Source organism: Callorhinchus milii, unplaced genomic scaffold (genome assembly GCF_018977255.1).
Source record: "Callorhinchus milii isolate IMCB2004 unplaced genomic scaffold, IMCB_Cmil_1.0 Scaffold31, whole genome shotgun sequence".
Taxonomy (NCBI): Eukaryota; Metazoa; Chordata; class Chondrichthyes; order Chimaeriformes; family Callorhinchidae; genus Callorhinchus; species Callorhinchus milii.
The window spans coordinates 3,064,277-3,080,695 of record NW_024704772.1 but is presented as its reverse complement, the minus strand read 5'-3'; the positions used below and the strand labels follow the sequence as shown (position 1 = coordinate 3,080,695).

The 16,419-nt window shown below is 55.4% G+C and overlaps 1 protein-coding gene across 1 annotated transcript; it reads right to left on the bottom strand.

The window, feature by feature from the left end:
- Positions 1 to 4,228: 4,228 nt before the first annotated feature.
- On the bottom strand, positions 4,229 to 7,333 carry akt1s1 (AKT1 substrate 1 (proline-rich)). Its single transcript, XM_042345084.1, has 4 exons — positions 6,816 to 7,333; positions 5,590 to 5,673; positions 5,053 to 5,207; positions 4,229 to 4,395 (listed from the first exon to the last, which is right to left on the bottom strand). Exons 1-4 carry the CDS (start codon positions 7,312 to 7,314, stop codon positions 4,252 to 4,254), a joined length of 882 nt encoding a protein of 293 aa, XP_042201018.1. The 5' UTR covers positions 7,315 to 7,333; the 3' UTR covers positions 4,229 to 4,251.
- Between the last annotated feature and the right edge of the window lie 9,086 nt (positions 7,334 to 16,419).

The window sequence follows — 16,419 nt, the reverse complement described above, 5'->3', positions numbered from 1 at the left end:
GACAGACACCCGGCCGGTCACGGGGACGGGTCTCCCTGTGTGTCAGACCCCCGGCAGGTCACGGGGACGGGTCTCCCTGTGTGACAGACGCCCGACTCGGTCACGGTGTCGGGTCTCCCTGTGTGACAGACACCCGGCCGGTCACGGTGTCGGGTCTCCCTGTGTGACAGACGCCCGGCCGATCACGGTGACGGGTCTCCCTGTGTGACAGACGCCCGGCTGGTCACGGGACAGGTTTCCGTGTCGGTCAGACCCCCGGCCGGTCACGGTGACGGGTCTCCCTGTGTGTCAGACGCCCGACTCGGCAAAAGAAAATCTATTTGAGAGGCGACGTCGCCTCCTGTAGGTGATGTATAAGTATTGCACTTCCAGTGTCGATGTGCAGATTGTTGACGCAAAAACACTCATTGCCTTTTCGAGCAGAAATCCCAAATTAAAGCACATTCCCTTCCGACCTCCGGTCAGTGCTCTGCTGACGTATCCGGAGAGGAGTGTGCGTCTGCGCTCCGAGACACACACACACACACACACGTTCCGGTGTGAACGACGCTATCTAAATGCAAGTTGTAGTGTCGTGCGAGAGAGGGAGAGAGAGGGAGAGAGAGAGAGGGTGCGGTTGGAGAATTAAGACCACGCAACGAAAATAATCATTGCAGCTCGATATAGCGACAAAGGGTCGTGGACCCGAAACATTCGTGGACCCTTTCCTCTCTCCGTAGATGCTGCCTGACCCGCTGAGCGCTTTTAGACGTCTTGACAGAGTGATGAGTTGCTGTGAAATTGGGTTCACGCTTTTGGCGGAAACTACACCACAGGATATCATTAAAATGTTTTATTAGCCATTGTAAAGCCACAAAAGCATAAGCATCAGATGACACCCAACCCATTATTGTTACTCATTGGGCTTAAATGACAACTAAAGCACTATCTTAACAAGATGCGCTCAGCACTAAAATTCTAAACATATATATAAAAAAAAGATTGTGTGATGTATGAAATGTGCCTAAATAACCTCTTAAGTGTTTCGCAAGTACGTTGGGTGTGTGTTTTAGTAAGTAGGAGAGAGGGCGAAACCTTGGGCAAGTTTCCTTACTCCACACGCCTAATAATAATCCCTCCACAAAACAAAACAATAATACATTGGTCATTTTCAATCCACGGCTGTTTGTGGGACATTGCTGTGCGCAATTGGCTGCCGCGTTCGCCCACGAATACACAGTCAATTCACTTTACAGTCTATTCTGTGAAGCGCTTTGGGACGTCGAGAAGACGTGAAAAGCACTATATCAAATGCGCGGATTATTATTACTTCTTTCTCTAATTGTCGGTTCTAAAACCCTGCGCTTTTGCCCCGGCATCCTTTTCCTTAGTTATTAATTACTAATTTTGTATCCATGTGTGTGTGTGTGTGTGGTGCGCCACATGACAGTTTTTATTCCTTTAAATCATTCTACGTAATTCATTTATTCACTACGTGATCAATACAAATGATTCTTATACTATAAACCCAACTACGTACAGCGCTAAATAAATGCCAGGATTATTATGGTGGTGTTGCTGTGCCCAAGCAGACTTGCTTCAAATAAGAGTCACAGGATTTTTCTGTGAACTGGAGACCAAGTTCCCTACAAAATAGTTGTCCCGGAGAGGTTTAACACTGCCCTGACGTGGGCTCCGAACATTATGATTTAGTGCTGACAGCACTGTGTTGTGGATACACTGCCCCCAAAGCCCTCCTCGATCTGACTCTGGTCACTTAATGCCAACAATAATCCTCGCATTCGAAAAACAGCGCTTTATCACGTCTTCGGGACGTCTCAAAGTGCTTCACGGGTCGCACCGCAAAGTGGAGTGACTGTGTTTTGTGGGCAAAACGCGGCAGGCAGCCAATTGCGCCCAACGGTTAGAGAGACCTGAGTTCAATTCCAGGCAGGGCGAAACCTTGGGCAAGTTTCCTTACTCCACACGCCTAATAATAATCCCTCCAAAACAAAAAACAATAATAAATTGGTCATTTTCAATCTACGACTGTTTGTGGGACATTGCTGTGCACAATTGGCTGCCGCGTTCGCCCACAAATATACAGTCAATTCACTTTACAGTCTATTCTGTGAAGCGCTTTGGGACGTCCTCCCGACGTGAAAAGCGCTATATCAAATGCAAGGATTATTATTATTATTATTAACGGTGGATTGGAGTGACCAATTTATTACTTGTCATACAGTAAAGAGAGAGTGAGAGAGAGAGACGCACACACGGGAGTAATAATCATTGGATTTTATTTTAGAAAAGATCAGTCATTGTCTCATCAGTTTCTCACAATTTCCTTCACGTTTCTCCCCAGAGGGGAGGGTTACATTCCAAAAAAAGTGACTTCAGAACGCCCAGCAGCAGCGGTGCGGAGGGTGGGGGTATGGGGGAGGGGGGGAAATGGGGGTATGGGGGAGGAGGGGGGAAGTGGGGGTAGGGGGGGAGTGAGGCAGTCGTGCAAATACTCGCCCCCAAAGCCCCCCCTCGTGATCTCGTTGCCTTCTTGGAGGGAAGAGTTCACATATTTTCTGTAGCGTTTTCACTGTTGGGGTCTGGATTGTGACTTTAGTGACCAGATTGAGTGAGAGAGGGGGAGAGAGAGAGAGAGAGAGAGCATTGTGGAGGACAGAGAGAGAGGGAGAGAGTTGGGGAAGGAGAGAGAGAGAGAGAGAGAGAGAGAGGATTGGGGAGAGAGCGAGAGCCTTGGGGAGAACAGAGATAGATCGAGAGAAAGAGAGAGACAGAAAGTGAACCCTGGACTGACCGAAACCGACCCTGGTCTCACTGCTGCGGAAACGGCAGTGAAACGGAGCCAATGATTAGTGTCTTTGCCAACTGCAAAGCCGAGGAGAGCTGAGCTCAGGGTATCGGCAGCCGCGGGCTATCAACGCAGGGAGCCAATGCACTCTCTGCGCCAGCGCCTGCTCGCGGGAGGACGACCATTTTAATCAGCAAAGGAGAGACGGAGAGAGAGAGAGAGGATGGAGAGAGAGAGAGAGAGAGAGAAAGAGTTGTCCCCCAAGTCTCTACCCCAACACAGACCAATTCATCCTCACATCTCGGCTCTCAGAAGCTCGAAATCCCTTAAGATTGTCTCAAAATTTTTTTTTCGGACAGGACAGAATTTCAGGGCGCTCACTTTCCATCTTCGTCCGGGGGCCAATTTTCCCCGCAGTTCCTTTAAGAACCAGCCTCGCAAACGCGAGCCAGGGTTTCGAGCCTTTTCTGAACCCCACCCACCCACCCACCCCTCCCTCGCAAAGAATTCCGCGGGTTAGTCAGTCTTAAGTTGACCGATCCAGGTCGAGGATCGAGAGAGATATGGGCAAGGTTTTAAAACCACTTTAGTGAGGAGAGGCATTGAGTTTGGGGTTTCTCCCCTCTCTCCCCCCCCCCCAAATTACGCTGTCATTCCTGGGGGAAATGATTCAGTCCTAAAAACAGGCGAGGAGCTGAGAGGTGGAGAGATCCGGGATCAGTAGGAACTGGTCACTTCCACTGGGAATAATTTGGAGCAATGAAAAATTCCACTGGGAAGAGGGGCGCGGGGGGGGTGGGGGGGGGGAAGAGAAGGGAGGGGACGAGAGGGGAGGCAGAGAGACAGTGGAAGCAAGGGGAGGGGGAAGAGGAGAGGGGGAAACATGGTTTGAGGCCAAACAGACCCCCTCACCGCCGATCATTCCCCCTCACCGCCTCCCCTCAAACCTCCCCCCCCACCCCCCTGCCCCCCACCCTCTCCTCACTCACTCCAATCGGCCTCTTGAACACACTGGTCTGAGTCAAGAGACCTCACTACCAGAGTACGAGTGGGAACGAGTGTTGGAACGGGTTCTGGGGGGGCAGTGGGGCGAGGGCTGGGGTTTGGGGCGAGGGCTCTGGGGGGAGGGGAGGTTGGGGCGAGGGCTCTTGGGGTGGGGGGGGGGGTCGGATGGGTTCACAGCTTGTGGCAGTAAAAGAGACTTTCCATCTCCTAATGCGACTGGACACTGCAGTCAGAGTCTATTGCGATGGGTCATTGCAGAGCCCGAAAGCAATGTGTGCGGGGAGGGGGGGGGGCACGGAGCGGGGGGGTGGGGGGGCGGAAGGGTGGGGCTGCACCCCTGCGCTGGGCTCGTGTAGTGTGAGTTTTTTTTTTTTTGGGGGGGGGGGGGGGTTTGGGGCAAAGACGGGCCAAGTGGTCCGGGGGGGGGGGGGGGGGGGGGAGAATGGGGGACACAGTGGTTAGTATTTCCGATAGGGCTTCTGGAAGTCTCCGGTGTTGAGCCGGGGTCGGGGCAGATCACCAAACATCTCGGTCCCGTCGGTCACGCTCATGGCGAGTGCCCTCATGCTGGCCGCGATCTTGTCCAGGTCCGGGGACGGCAACTGCAGCCAGAGAGCAAAGGGTTAACGTTGGGGGGGGGGGGGGGCGAGCTCTGCTTCTTCATTGGGTTGTATTCCCCCTTCCAATTCCCACCCCCCCTCCCCTCAACCCTCTTGGTTCAAAATCCCTGATTGTCAAGTGTCCCCTCTTCCCCCCCCAGTGACGACGACGACAACTTGCGCCCTTCACGTGGGGTAGCGTCCCGGGGAGCCTGACCCCGAGTGGTGGTGTCCGTGAGCACGGTCCAAGAGGAAGGTTTTCAGGCGGGACTTGAAAAAAGGGGAGAGAGGGAGGGGGGGGCGGGGCGGGGGAAAGGCGGAGGGATTGGGGGAGACTGTGGACAGAGTTTCGGGGCGTAGTAGCTGAAAGCGCGACCTTCGATGGGGGTGGGGGGGGAATGCCGAGGGACGAGCGCAGGAGGCTGGTGGGTGCCAGTCGAGGGGAGGCGCTGACCGGGTGGTGGATTGGGGGGGAGTGGGGAGGGAGGTGTCAGGGAGTGGGGAGGAACTTGAAGTCGACGTGTTTGGTGATGGGCAGCCAGTGGAGCCTGGCGAGGGCTGGTGAGATGTGAGATGCACCCTCTCCCTCCATTTCCCCTCCGTTTCGAGTTCCCTCCACCTCTCTCCCCCCCACCCCACCCACCTCACCCGAGTACCTACCCTCTCCTCGTTGTCGCCGTCGCCAAGCTTCTTTGACTTGAGATCCTTGAAGCCCCAGATGGGCACGGAGACGGGCAGGGACTTGGCGTACTGGTGGTATCTGACCTGAGCGAAGATTTGACCTCGAACAGGAAGGTCCTCGCTCAGGCTGCCATCTGCGGAGAGAGCGCCGAGCGGCAAACGTTAGCAACACAGGGAACAGGAGGAGGCCATTCAGCCCCTCGTAGCCTGTTCCGGCATTCTAGAAGATCAAGTCCGATCTGTAGCTCAACCTCAATTAACTGCAAAGAGACGGGCAGGGACTTGGCCCCACATTGCTGCCACCCTTCCCCAGGGGCGTGTTGGTCAGTCCTGGTGGGTAAACAGAGGCGTGTGTGTGTGTGTGTGTGTGTGTATGGGGGTGGGGGGGAGGCAGTAAGGACACTTGCCCAACGTTTCGCCTCCCGCCCTGGGAATCAAACCTCTCGCTCGCGAGGCAAAGGGGTCTAACCCCTCGAGCTCCAGGGACTCCCACGACTTCCACAAGGTGGGACTCACCGTCTGTGCTCTCTCCATCCAGGTCCGACTCGAAGAAGGGCTCGCAGTCCTGGCTGGTCGACTCCTCGTCCATCACAAACATGACTGAAGAGGAAGAGAAGGGAGAAGCCTGGGCTTCAGTACGGCGCCTGCGACACCTCAGTCCTCGAGCGCTACCCTCAAAGGGAACCGCGTTCCAGGCTTGCGACCGCACTTTCCGGCGCAACAAACGGCTTGCATTTTACACAGCGTCCCCCGCGCGTCCCAGGACGCGAACGCAACAGCCCCTTTGCCCCCAGCAAAGTCCCGCACGATTCATCTCGGCTGAGACACTGGGAGAGAGAGGGAGAGAGTTCCTGCGTTTTTTTTCTCCAATAACAATAGTCCTGGCGTGTGACCCGGCGCCTTGTCACGCCCTCGAGACGTCTACGGGTTACGCTGTAAAGAGCAGTGACTGTGTATTTTGTGGGCGGAGCGTGGCAGCCAATTGCGCCCAGCGACGTCCTCGCTAACCGGTCGTGGATTGAGTGACCCAATACGTATATTTTTTTGGGGGAGGAATTCTGACAATGCAGTGGCACAACCCCCAAAAAAAACAAAGGGCGTTGGAACGTTATTCTCGACTGAGCTCAGTTAAGACCTAATGTGGGGCTTGAACCCACAGCCTGACCCAGAGAGAGAGAGATGGAGAGAGAGAGTTGAACCAAGCTGACAAAGATATTCATGGCGTGAAGACTATTCTGGGACTCGATGACCCTAAGTTCAAGCCAGTCTGTCCCTCGACAGTTGCTCTCGCCCATCACACCAGCCCGCGCCACGCGCCACTGGCTCCCAATTCCCCAATGGATCGATTTCGAGATCCTCTCGCGGGTTTTCGAATGACTTTGTGCCCCTGGCACCTCCCTACCTCTCCGACCTGCCCGCTCACCCCCCCCACCCCCACCCAACAACTCCACTACCTCCCCTCGTCCGGCTCTGGTCTCCTGTTCCGTTCCCCCATCCCCTCCGCCATGGCGGGCTGTGCTTTCGGTCACTACGTTACGCCCCGAAACTCTTCTTACTCTCTCCCCCAATCTCTCCGCCTCGGCCCCCCCCCCCCCACCCCCTTCCCTCCCCACTCTCAAATCCCACCTAAAGAGCTTCCTTTTTGATCGTGCTTACGGTCACCTCCCCACCCTCCCTCTCCCCCTGGGGCAATTCAATTGCCTCCCCGACTCCTTCCCTCCCTCCCTCACTGCCCGGTTTACCTGAAGAATCGTTTAGGTTACACCTATCCGCCTCTCCCTCCGCCCGCACTTCCTCCTCCTCCTCCTCCCCCTGGCTATCCCGCAGCAGCTCCACTCCGGGTTCGCCCCCGGTGCCCGGTCCGGGCTCCACCAGCTGCCGGTCTGCGGACGGGAAGCTGCCGTTGCCGTAGATGGAAGGGTAGCTCTTGGAGAAGGAGTCGTCGGGCAGTTCCAAGGCCTGGTCCGTGCCTTTGTCTCCGCCTCCACCGGCTCCCGCGGGCACCGAGTTGTTGCTGTAGCTCGAGGTCTTGTGGAACACCGCGATGTCGTCAAGGTGCCTCTTGGTAGCGTCAGCGAGGGCCCCGGTGCCGTTCACGGCGTAGGCGAAGTTGGACTGGAGCCTGGGCCGGTAGGCGCTCACCAAAACCACGTCGTTGCCCGTCTGCTTCCGGTACTTCTCGGCGGCGCACACCAGAGAGTCCCAGCTCTCCCTGTGGTTGTCAACCATGTCCATCGCCATTCCTCGGAGCTGCAGCGACCTGTACGAGAGGAGGAGGAAGAGGAGGAGGAAGTGTAGAGAGAGAGAGAGAGAGAGAGAGAGATCAGTGCTGCTCAACATCTACGTGGAGTCCCTGTAGCTCAGTGGTTAGAGCCCTCGCCTCGCAAGCGAGAGGACCCGGGGCTCGATTCCCAGGTCAGTGCGACACACACACAGACACACACACACCACTGTTTACCAGCAGCGAGTAGGAACCCGGCTGTTAAGTCGATTGGCAGATCACTTTCCGGTGGTAATAACCCCTTTCGACAACTAATAATAATAATAATAATAATAATCCTTGCATTTGATATAGCGCTTTTCACGTCGGGAGGACGTCCCAAAGCGCTTCACAGAACACACTGTAAAGTGAATTGACTGTATATTTGTGGGCGAACGCGGCAACCAATTGCGCACAGCAATGTCCCACAAACAGTCGTAGATTGAAAATGACCAATTTATTATTGTTTTTGGTTTTGGAGGGATTATTATTAGGCTCTGTGTGGAGTAAGGAAACTTGCCCAAGGTTTCGCCCTCTGCCTGGAATTGAACTCAGGTCTCTCACTTGCAAAGCGAGTGCTCAACCACTGAGCTACAGGACTCCACATATATATATATATATATAACTTGATCACTCAACACACGGCTGTTTGTGGGGACGTCGCTGGGCCCAGTTGGCTGCCGCGTTTCGCCCGCACAACACACAGCCACTGCGCTTCACAGTGTGAACCGTGAGGCGCTTTGAGACGTCGCGAGGACCTGATAAGCCGCTCTGGGTCGAACGCGAGGATGATTATGATTATTATTATTATTCTTAGTGACAAAATCATTTGCAATCATGACGGTTAATACAAAGGAGGACAGACGGCTCCCAGCGTTTAAGAGCGAGCGAGTGCAGGCGGGGAACAGAGCAGAAACGGGCTGCGATGTTGATGTTAAGAGCAGACCCTTGGAGCAGGCGAGGCTGGGGGGTGACGGGTGGGGATGGGGGGTGGGGGATGGGGGTGAGGGGTGGGGCCTCAGGACAGGACAGGTCAGCCGGCTTTCTCTCGGACCTGTTTGTCAGTTGTTGCTTGAGGCGTTACTCATTGATGGGTCAGTCGTGGCTCAAGGCAACACATGACCTGCCCGTATCCTGCGAGTGAGTGAGTGAGTGTCCGAGCCAAACACGTGACTGTTAGACAGCCACTGTGTGTGTGTGTGTCTCTCTCACTGTGTGTGTGTCTGTCTGTGTCTCTATGTCTGTGTAGGTGTGTGTGTCTCTGTGTGTCTATGTCTGTGTGTAGGTGTGTGTCTGTGTCTATATCTGTGTGTGTGTATAGGTGTGTGTGTGTGTGTCTGTGTGTGTCTATGTCTGTGTGTGTGTAGGTGTGTGTGTCTATGTCTGTAGGTGTGTGTATGTCTGTGTGTGTGTCTGTGTGTGCCTATGTCTATGTGTGTGTCTGTCTGTGTGTGTAGGTGTGTGTGTCTGTGTGTGTCTATGTCTGTATCTATGTCTGTGTGTCTATGTCTGTATCTATGTCTGTGTGTGTGTGTCTATGTGTGTTTATGTCTGTCTGTGTGTCTCTGTGTCTGTGTGTGTGTCTATCTGTGTGTCTCTGTCTGTGTGTGTGTGTCTATGTGTGTTGATGTCTGTGTGTGTCTATGTCTGTGTGTGTGTCTATGTCTGTGTGTCTCTGTCTGTGTGTGTCTATGTGTGTTGATGTCTGTGTGTGTTTTTTTTTTTTTTTTTGTTTTTCTATTGTTCTTGTTGTGTGTGTGTCTATGTGTGTTTATGTCTGTGTGTCTCTGTCTGTGTGTGTGTGAGGAGTTCTCATCAAACATCTGCAGCTCGTCGAAGGACTGGGAGAGCGCGTAAGAGTCATGGGTGCACACCAGGAATAGCCGTGGGTCCTTCCGGGACCTGGGGGTGGAGAGAGGGGGAGAGAGACGGAGAGAGCGGGAGAAAGAGAGGGAGAGAGAGGGGGAGATAGAATCAGAGGGAGGTTGCTGTAGCTAATGTAACATGGCTGCTGCCACTGTACGAACTGTTAAGCTTCCCAGCTCCAACTTGAGGCACAGATCAGCCTTGGTCTGACAGAATGGCAGAACAGGCTCAAGGGGCTGAATGGCCTCCTCTTGTCCTTGTATTCCTATGCCCCAGCACTGTGTGCGCGTGCACACATGTGCGCGCGTGCGCATGTGTGTGTTGTGTGTACGGTATTTGTTCCTGGATATGTGCGCACGCGTCTGTGCGCGGTATTTGCTGGTGTACGTGTCCGTGCGGTCCGGGTGTGCACGCGTGTGTGTGGCGTGTGCGTGTCACTCACGTGGCCAGCATGACGTATTTATTCAGACACTTGAGCAGAGCCCAGGAGCCTCCGGCGTGGAAGTGCAGAGCGGGGAAGGAGATGCCGTCACGGGTGATGAAGATCAGGTAAGACCAGCCCAGCCCAGGCTTGTTCTTCCGGATAGACTTGAGGTCCGTCAGGCTGAGAGAAAACGCCCACTTACTGTGTGCCCCGGGGCTCGGCGCTACAGCTGGGGGACAGTGAGAGAGAGAGAGAGACAGGTGGGGCGGGGGTTTAGGCCCCAAAACACACACCAACACATACACGCGAGGCGAGGGCTCTAACCACTGAGCTACAGGACGCGATAGGGAGTATGGATGAGCATCTTTAGAAACAGCGCTGTGACTCACCGTGTACCTCCTCACGAGCCCGAGGTCTCACAGTGCTGATAACTGCCCAGTCAGGCTCGTAGCCCGGGTCAAACATGTCCTCCTCCGGCTCCGTGTGGCCGGCTCCGTTCATGGCGCCCAGCTGCAAACGCACAGAGCACAAGGCACTGAGCCTCAGAACCCACAACGATAAGGTACGGCATCACAGAAACGTAACATACGTAGAGTCAGAAGGAGGCCATTCAGCCCCTCGAGCCTGTTCCGCCATTCTATAAGATCATGGCTGATCCGTACCTCAAGGCCAGTTACCCGCCTTTGCCCCGTATCCCTTAAAACCCTGACCTAACAAACATTGATCTATCTCAGCCATAATCCACAGCCTCATCTCCCCCCCCCCGGTCCGGCGCTAGGCTCCACCACTCTTAAGCACTTCGAGACACTGCCCGGCCTGACGGGCGGCCACGTTGGTAAAGAAGATGACAGCAGTCGGTAAAGGAGAGGCCACAACACCACATGTCGTCACTCCGCAAAGTCGGGCACTCGCTGGAAGAGCTAAGCGCTGCTTTACCGGCGTAAGGAGTCGGGAGACAACTTTAAACGTTGGAAGGGAATCCACACAATATAACAACAGTAATAATCCTCGCATTTGATACAGCGCCTTATCACGTCTCAAAGTGCTTCACAGGATACGCTGTAAAGCGACTGTGCATTTTGTGGGCTCTCTCTGTCACACACACACTCACACATACACACACTTACACGCACCGACACTTACCCTCTTGGTATAAGCAAACTCTGAGCTCTGTCCCCTCTCACTGTCGGGCATCCAGTCCAGCACAGTGTCAGAGCCCTGACAGGAGGGAGAATAATTAAACAGCAGCAACACTTCCCCTTCCCTCGGGAAACCCCTCAGTCTTTACGTTCATGTCAGCACCTCAGACCGCACGACCCAGGAAGACGAGGTCCGGTACGTTTCTATGTCACCTCTCTCCCTCCCTCCCCCCCCCCCCCAGGCTCGGGGACAGGCTCCGCACGGTTAAGCGCTTCGAGACGCCGGCCCGCGTTTGAGGGCGCTGCGTTAAACGCGAGTCGTGGTCACCTTCTCCAGGATACGCAGCACTCCCGAGATGTGTGCGTCCTGATCATGACTCCGTTTGGTACTGGTGTGTAGGAACACACCCTCCGCCTCGAACACCACCTGAGGGACAAGTACAGGCAGTTACCCCCTCACACACCCACACACCCGCGGACAGTCCTGTTCCTCCCCACACAATCCCCCCCACACCCCCCCCCCCCACCCCCACACACACTCCCCACACAATCCCCCCACACCTCCCCACACCACCCCACCCACACTCCCCCCACACCCCCACACCCCACACCCCCCACCCCCCCACACACCCCCCACACCCCCCCCCCACACACCCCCCACACATCCCCCCCAACCCCCCCACATATCCCCACCCCCACCCCCCACACACCCCCCCACATACCCCCCCACACCCCCAACTCCTCTCAAGTTTCCGCGTCACTGCGTTAGAGTTGTACAGAGTCACAGTGCACTCAGGAGGCGATCAGACAATTTATTTTGTGGGGGAATGAGGGTGAGGGGGGGAATGGGGAAAGTCGGGGGAAAGGGGGTGAAGGGGCGGAGGGGGGAATTAACCTCCGGGACACAAGTGAAGTGAAGTGAAGTCGTCACTGATTCTCACTCTGAAACTCTCCGCTGTTTCCATGTTCCGTTCTTTCCAAAACAAATGCTGACGTCATTTCCGGGCGCTGCCTCGGCTCTGATTGGCCGAAAACCCTCCGAAAGGGGCGGGACAGCGGGGCACGTGGTGGGGCGCCATGCTGGTAAGGGAGCCGCCATGTTGGTGAAGGAGACGGCAACAACAGTCGGGAAGAGGAGCCGCCATGTTGATAAAGGAGCCGCCATGTTGGTGAAGGAGACAGCAACAACAGTCGGGGAAAGGAGCCGCCATGTTGATAAAGGGGCCGCCATGTTGGTAAAGCAGGCGGGGGGGGGGGGGGGCAGCGGGAGGTGGCGCGCGGACGGCGCTGCGCGATGACATCAGCGGGAGACGCCGAGCGGCGGCGGTGGGACTGTCGCTGGAAGGATCGGGAGCAGCAGGTGAGCGAGAGCCGCGGTCCCGGGGCCTGTGCCCCCCCTCCCCCCCAGGGCCTGTGCCCCCCCCCCCCCGGGCCCGGGCCTGTCCCCCCTCCCGCCCACCCCAACCCCCCCGGCCCTGTCCCCCCCACCCCGGGCCTGGGGCTGAGGGGGGGCCCGGGGGCAGCTCAGCCACACAGCCCGGGTCCAGCGGCCACAGGGGGGGGGTCAGCCCCACAGAGAGAGAGAGGGAGACACAGGGGGGGGGTCAGCCCCACAGAGAGAGAGAGAGAGAGACCCTCACACGGGGGGGGGGTGGTCAGCCCCACAGAGAGAGAGAGAGAGAGACCCTCACACGGGGGGGTCAGCCCCACAGAGAGAGAAGGGGAGACACAGGGGGGGGGGTCAGCCCCACAGAGAGAGAGAGAGAGAGAGGGAGAGAGAGAGACCCTCACACGGGGGCAGTGAGGGGACTCTGAGCAATAACACCGATTAATAACCACAATTGAGGGCAAAAAAAAAATAGCGACAACAACTCGTGACAATAATAACTAATAGATGAGTGCCCTCTCCCCTCACCCTCACACAGGGTCCCACAGCACCGGAGGCCATTCAGCTCATCGTGGCTGCGGCCGCCTCTTGTAAGAGCGATCCTTTCAGTCCCTTAATCTCCATTACTTCCCAACTATCTATCCCTTTCCCTTTCAACCCCCCCACATCCCCCCCCCACCCCCCCCTTCAACTGATCCCGTGGCCTTACATTATGGCAGTGTGTTCTCTCAACGACCCGGTGTGGAGAAATAAGCTCTGATCTCCCTTTGATCTCCACAAAATACACAGTCACTACACTTGACGGCGTGTCCCGTGAAGCGCTTTGAGACGTCTCGAAGACGTGATGGGTCAACCGCCCGGGAGTGTTATTGTTATCAACGCAGAGGGGCGGGTGACTGGGGGGAGAGAGAGAGTGAAATGAGCCGCGGAGGGAAAAAATCTGTTGTCCGTGTGTGTTTGGTTACAGTTGACTGCACACAGACAGAGACACACAGACATAAACACACATAGACACACACACACACAGACAGAGACACACAGACATAAACACACACAGACACACACACACAGACAGAGACACACAGACATAGACACACACACAGACACACACACACAGACAGAGACACACAGACATAGACACACACACAGACATAGACACACACAGACATCAACACACATAGACACACACAGACAGAGACACACAGACATAGACACACACACAGACATAGACACACACAGACATCAACACACATAGACACACACACACAGACAGAGACACACAGACATAGACACACACACAGACATAGACACACACACACAGACATAGACACACACAGACATAGACACACACACAGACATAGATACAGACATAGACACACAGACATAGATACAGACATAGACACACACAGACACACACACCTACACACACAGACAGACACACACATAGACATAGGCACACACAGACACACACACAGACATACACACACCTACAGACATAGACACACACACCTACACACACACAGACATAGACACACACAGACACACACACACACACCTATACACACACACAGATATAGACACAGACACACACCTACACACAGACATAGACACACAGAGACACACACACCTACACAGACATAGAGACACAGACAGACACACACACAGTGAGAGAGACACACACACACACAGTGGCTGTCTAACAGTCACGTGTTTGGCTCGGACACTCACTCACTCACTCGCAGGATACGGGCAGGTCATGTGTTGCTTGAGCCACGACTGACCCATCAATGAGTAACGCCTCAAGCAACAACTGACAAACAGGTCCGAGAGAAAGCCGGCTGACCTGTCCTGTCCTGAGGCCCCACCCCTCACCCCCATCCCCCCATCCCCACCCGTCACCCCCCAGCCTCGCCTGCTCCAAGGGTCTGCTCTTAACATCAACATCGCAGCCCGTTTCTGCTCTGTTCCCCGCCTGCACTCGCTCGCTCTTAAACGCTGGGAGCCGTCTGTCCTCCTTTGTATTAACCGTCATGATTGCAAATGATTTTGTCACTAAGAATAATAATAATAATCATAATCATCCTCGCGTTCGACCCAGAGCGGCTTATCAGGTCCTCGCGACGTCTCAAAGCGCCTCACGGTTCACACTGTGAAGCGCAGTGGCTGTGTGTTGTGCGGGCGAAACGCGGCAGCCAACTGGGCCCAGCGACGTCCCCACAAACAGCCGTGTGTTGAGTGATCAAGTTATATATATATATATATGTGGAGTCCTGTAGCTCAGTGGTTGAGCACTCGCTTTGCAAGTGAGAGACCTGAGTTCAATTCCAGGCAGAGGGCGAAACCTGGGCAAGTTTCCTTACTCCACACAGAGCCTAATAATAATCCCTCCAAAACCAAAAACAATAATAAATTGGTCATTTTCAATCTACGACTGTTTGTGGGACATTGCTGTGCGCAATTGGTTGCCGCGTTCGCCCACAAATATACAGTCAATTCACTTTACAGTGTGTTCTGTGAAGCGCTTTGGGACGTCCTCCCGACGTGAAAAGCGCTATATCAAATGCAAGGAATATTATTATTATTATTATTAGTTGTCGAAAGGGGTTATTACCACCGGAAAGTGATCTGCCAATCGACTTAACAGCCGGGTTCCTACTCGCTGCTGGTAAACAGTGGTGTGTGTGTGTCTGTGTGTGTGTCGCACTGACCTGGGAATCGAGCCCCGGGTCCTCTCGCTTGCGAGGCGAGGGCTCTAACCACTGAGCTACAGGGACTCCACGTAGATGTTGAGCAGCACTGATCTCTCTCTCTCTCTCTCTCTCTCTACACTTCCTCCTCCTCTTCCTCCTCCTCTCGTACAGGTCGCTGCAGCTCCGAGGAATGGCGATGGACATGGTTGACAACCACAGGGAGAGCTGGGACTCTCTGGTGTGCGCCGCCGAGAAGTACCGGAAGCAGACGGGCAACGACGTGGTTTTGGTGAGCGCCTACCGGCCCAGGCTCCAGTCCAACTTCGCCTACGCCGTGAACGGCACCGGGCCCTCGCTGACGCTACCAAGAGGCACCTTGACGACATCGCGGTGTTCCACAAGACCTCGAGCTACAGCAACAACTCGGTGCCCGCGGGAGCCGGTGGAGGCGGAGACAAAGGCACGGACCAGGCCTTGGAACTGCCCGACGACTCCTTCTCCAAGAGCTACCCTTCCATCTACGGCAACGGCAGCTTCCCGTCCGCAGACCGGCAGCTGGTGGAGCCCGGACCGGGCACCGGGGGCGAACCCGGAGTGGAGCTGCTGCGGGATAGCCAGGGGGAGGAGGAGGAGGAGGAAGTGCGGGCGGAGGGAGAGGCGGATAGGTGTAACCTAAACGATTCTTCAGGTAAACCGGGCAGTGAGGGAGGGAGGGAAGGAGTCGGGGAGGCAATTGAATTGCCCCAGGGGGAGAGGGAGGGTGGGGAGGTGACCGTAAGCACGATCAAAAAGGAAGCTCTTTAGGTGGGATTTGAGAGTGGGGAGGGAAGGGGGTGGGGGGGGGGCCGAGGCGGAGAGATTGGGAGAGAGAGTAACGAGTTTCGGGGCGTAGGGTAGTGACCGAAAGCACAGCCCGCCATGGTGGAGGGGATGGGGGAACGGAACAGGAGACCAGAGCCGGACGAGGGGAGGTAGTGGAGTTGTTGGGTGGGGGTGGGGGGGGGTGAGCGGGCAGGTCGGAGAGGTAGGGAGGTGCCAGGGGCACAAAGTCATTCGAAAACCCGCGAGAGGATCTCGAAATCGATCCATTGGGGAATTGGGAGCCAGTGGCGCGTGGCGCGGGCTGGTGTGATGGGCGAGAGCAACTGTCGAGGGACAGACTGGCTTGAACTTAGGTCATCGAGTCCCAGAATAGTCTTCACGCCATGAATATCTTTGTCAGCTTGGTTCAACTCTCTCTCTCCATCTCTCTCTCTCTGGGTCAGGCTGTGGGTTCAAGCCCCACATTAGGTCTTAACTGAGCTCAGTCGAGAATAACGTTCCAACGCCCTTTGTTTTTTTTGGGGGTTGTGCCACTGCATTGTCAGAATTCCTCCCCCAAAAAAATATACGTATTGGGTCACTCAATCCACGACCGGTTAGCGAGGACGTCGCTGGGCGCAATTGGCTGCCACGCTCCGCCCACAAAATACACAGTCACTGCTCTTTACAGCGTAACCCGTAGACGTCTCGAGGGCGTGACAAGGCGCCGGGTCACACGCCAGGACTATTGTTATTGGAGAAAAAAAACGCAGGAACTC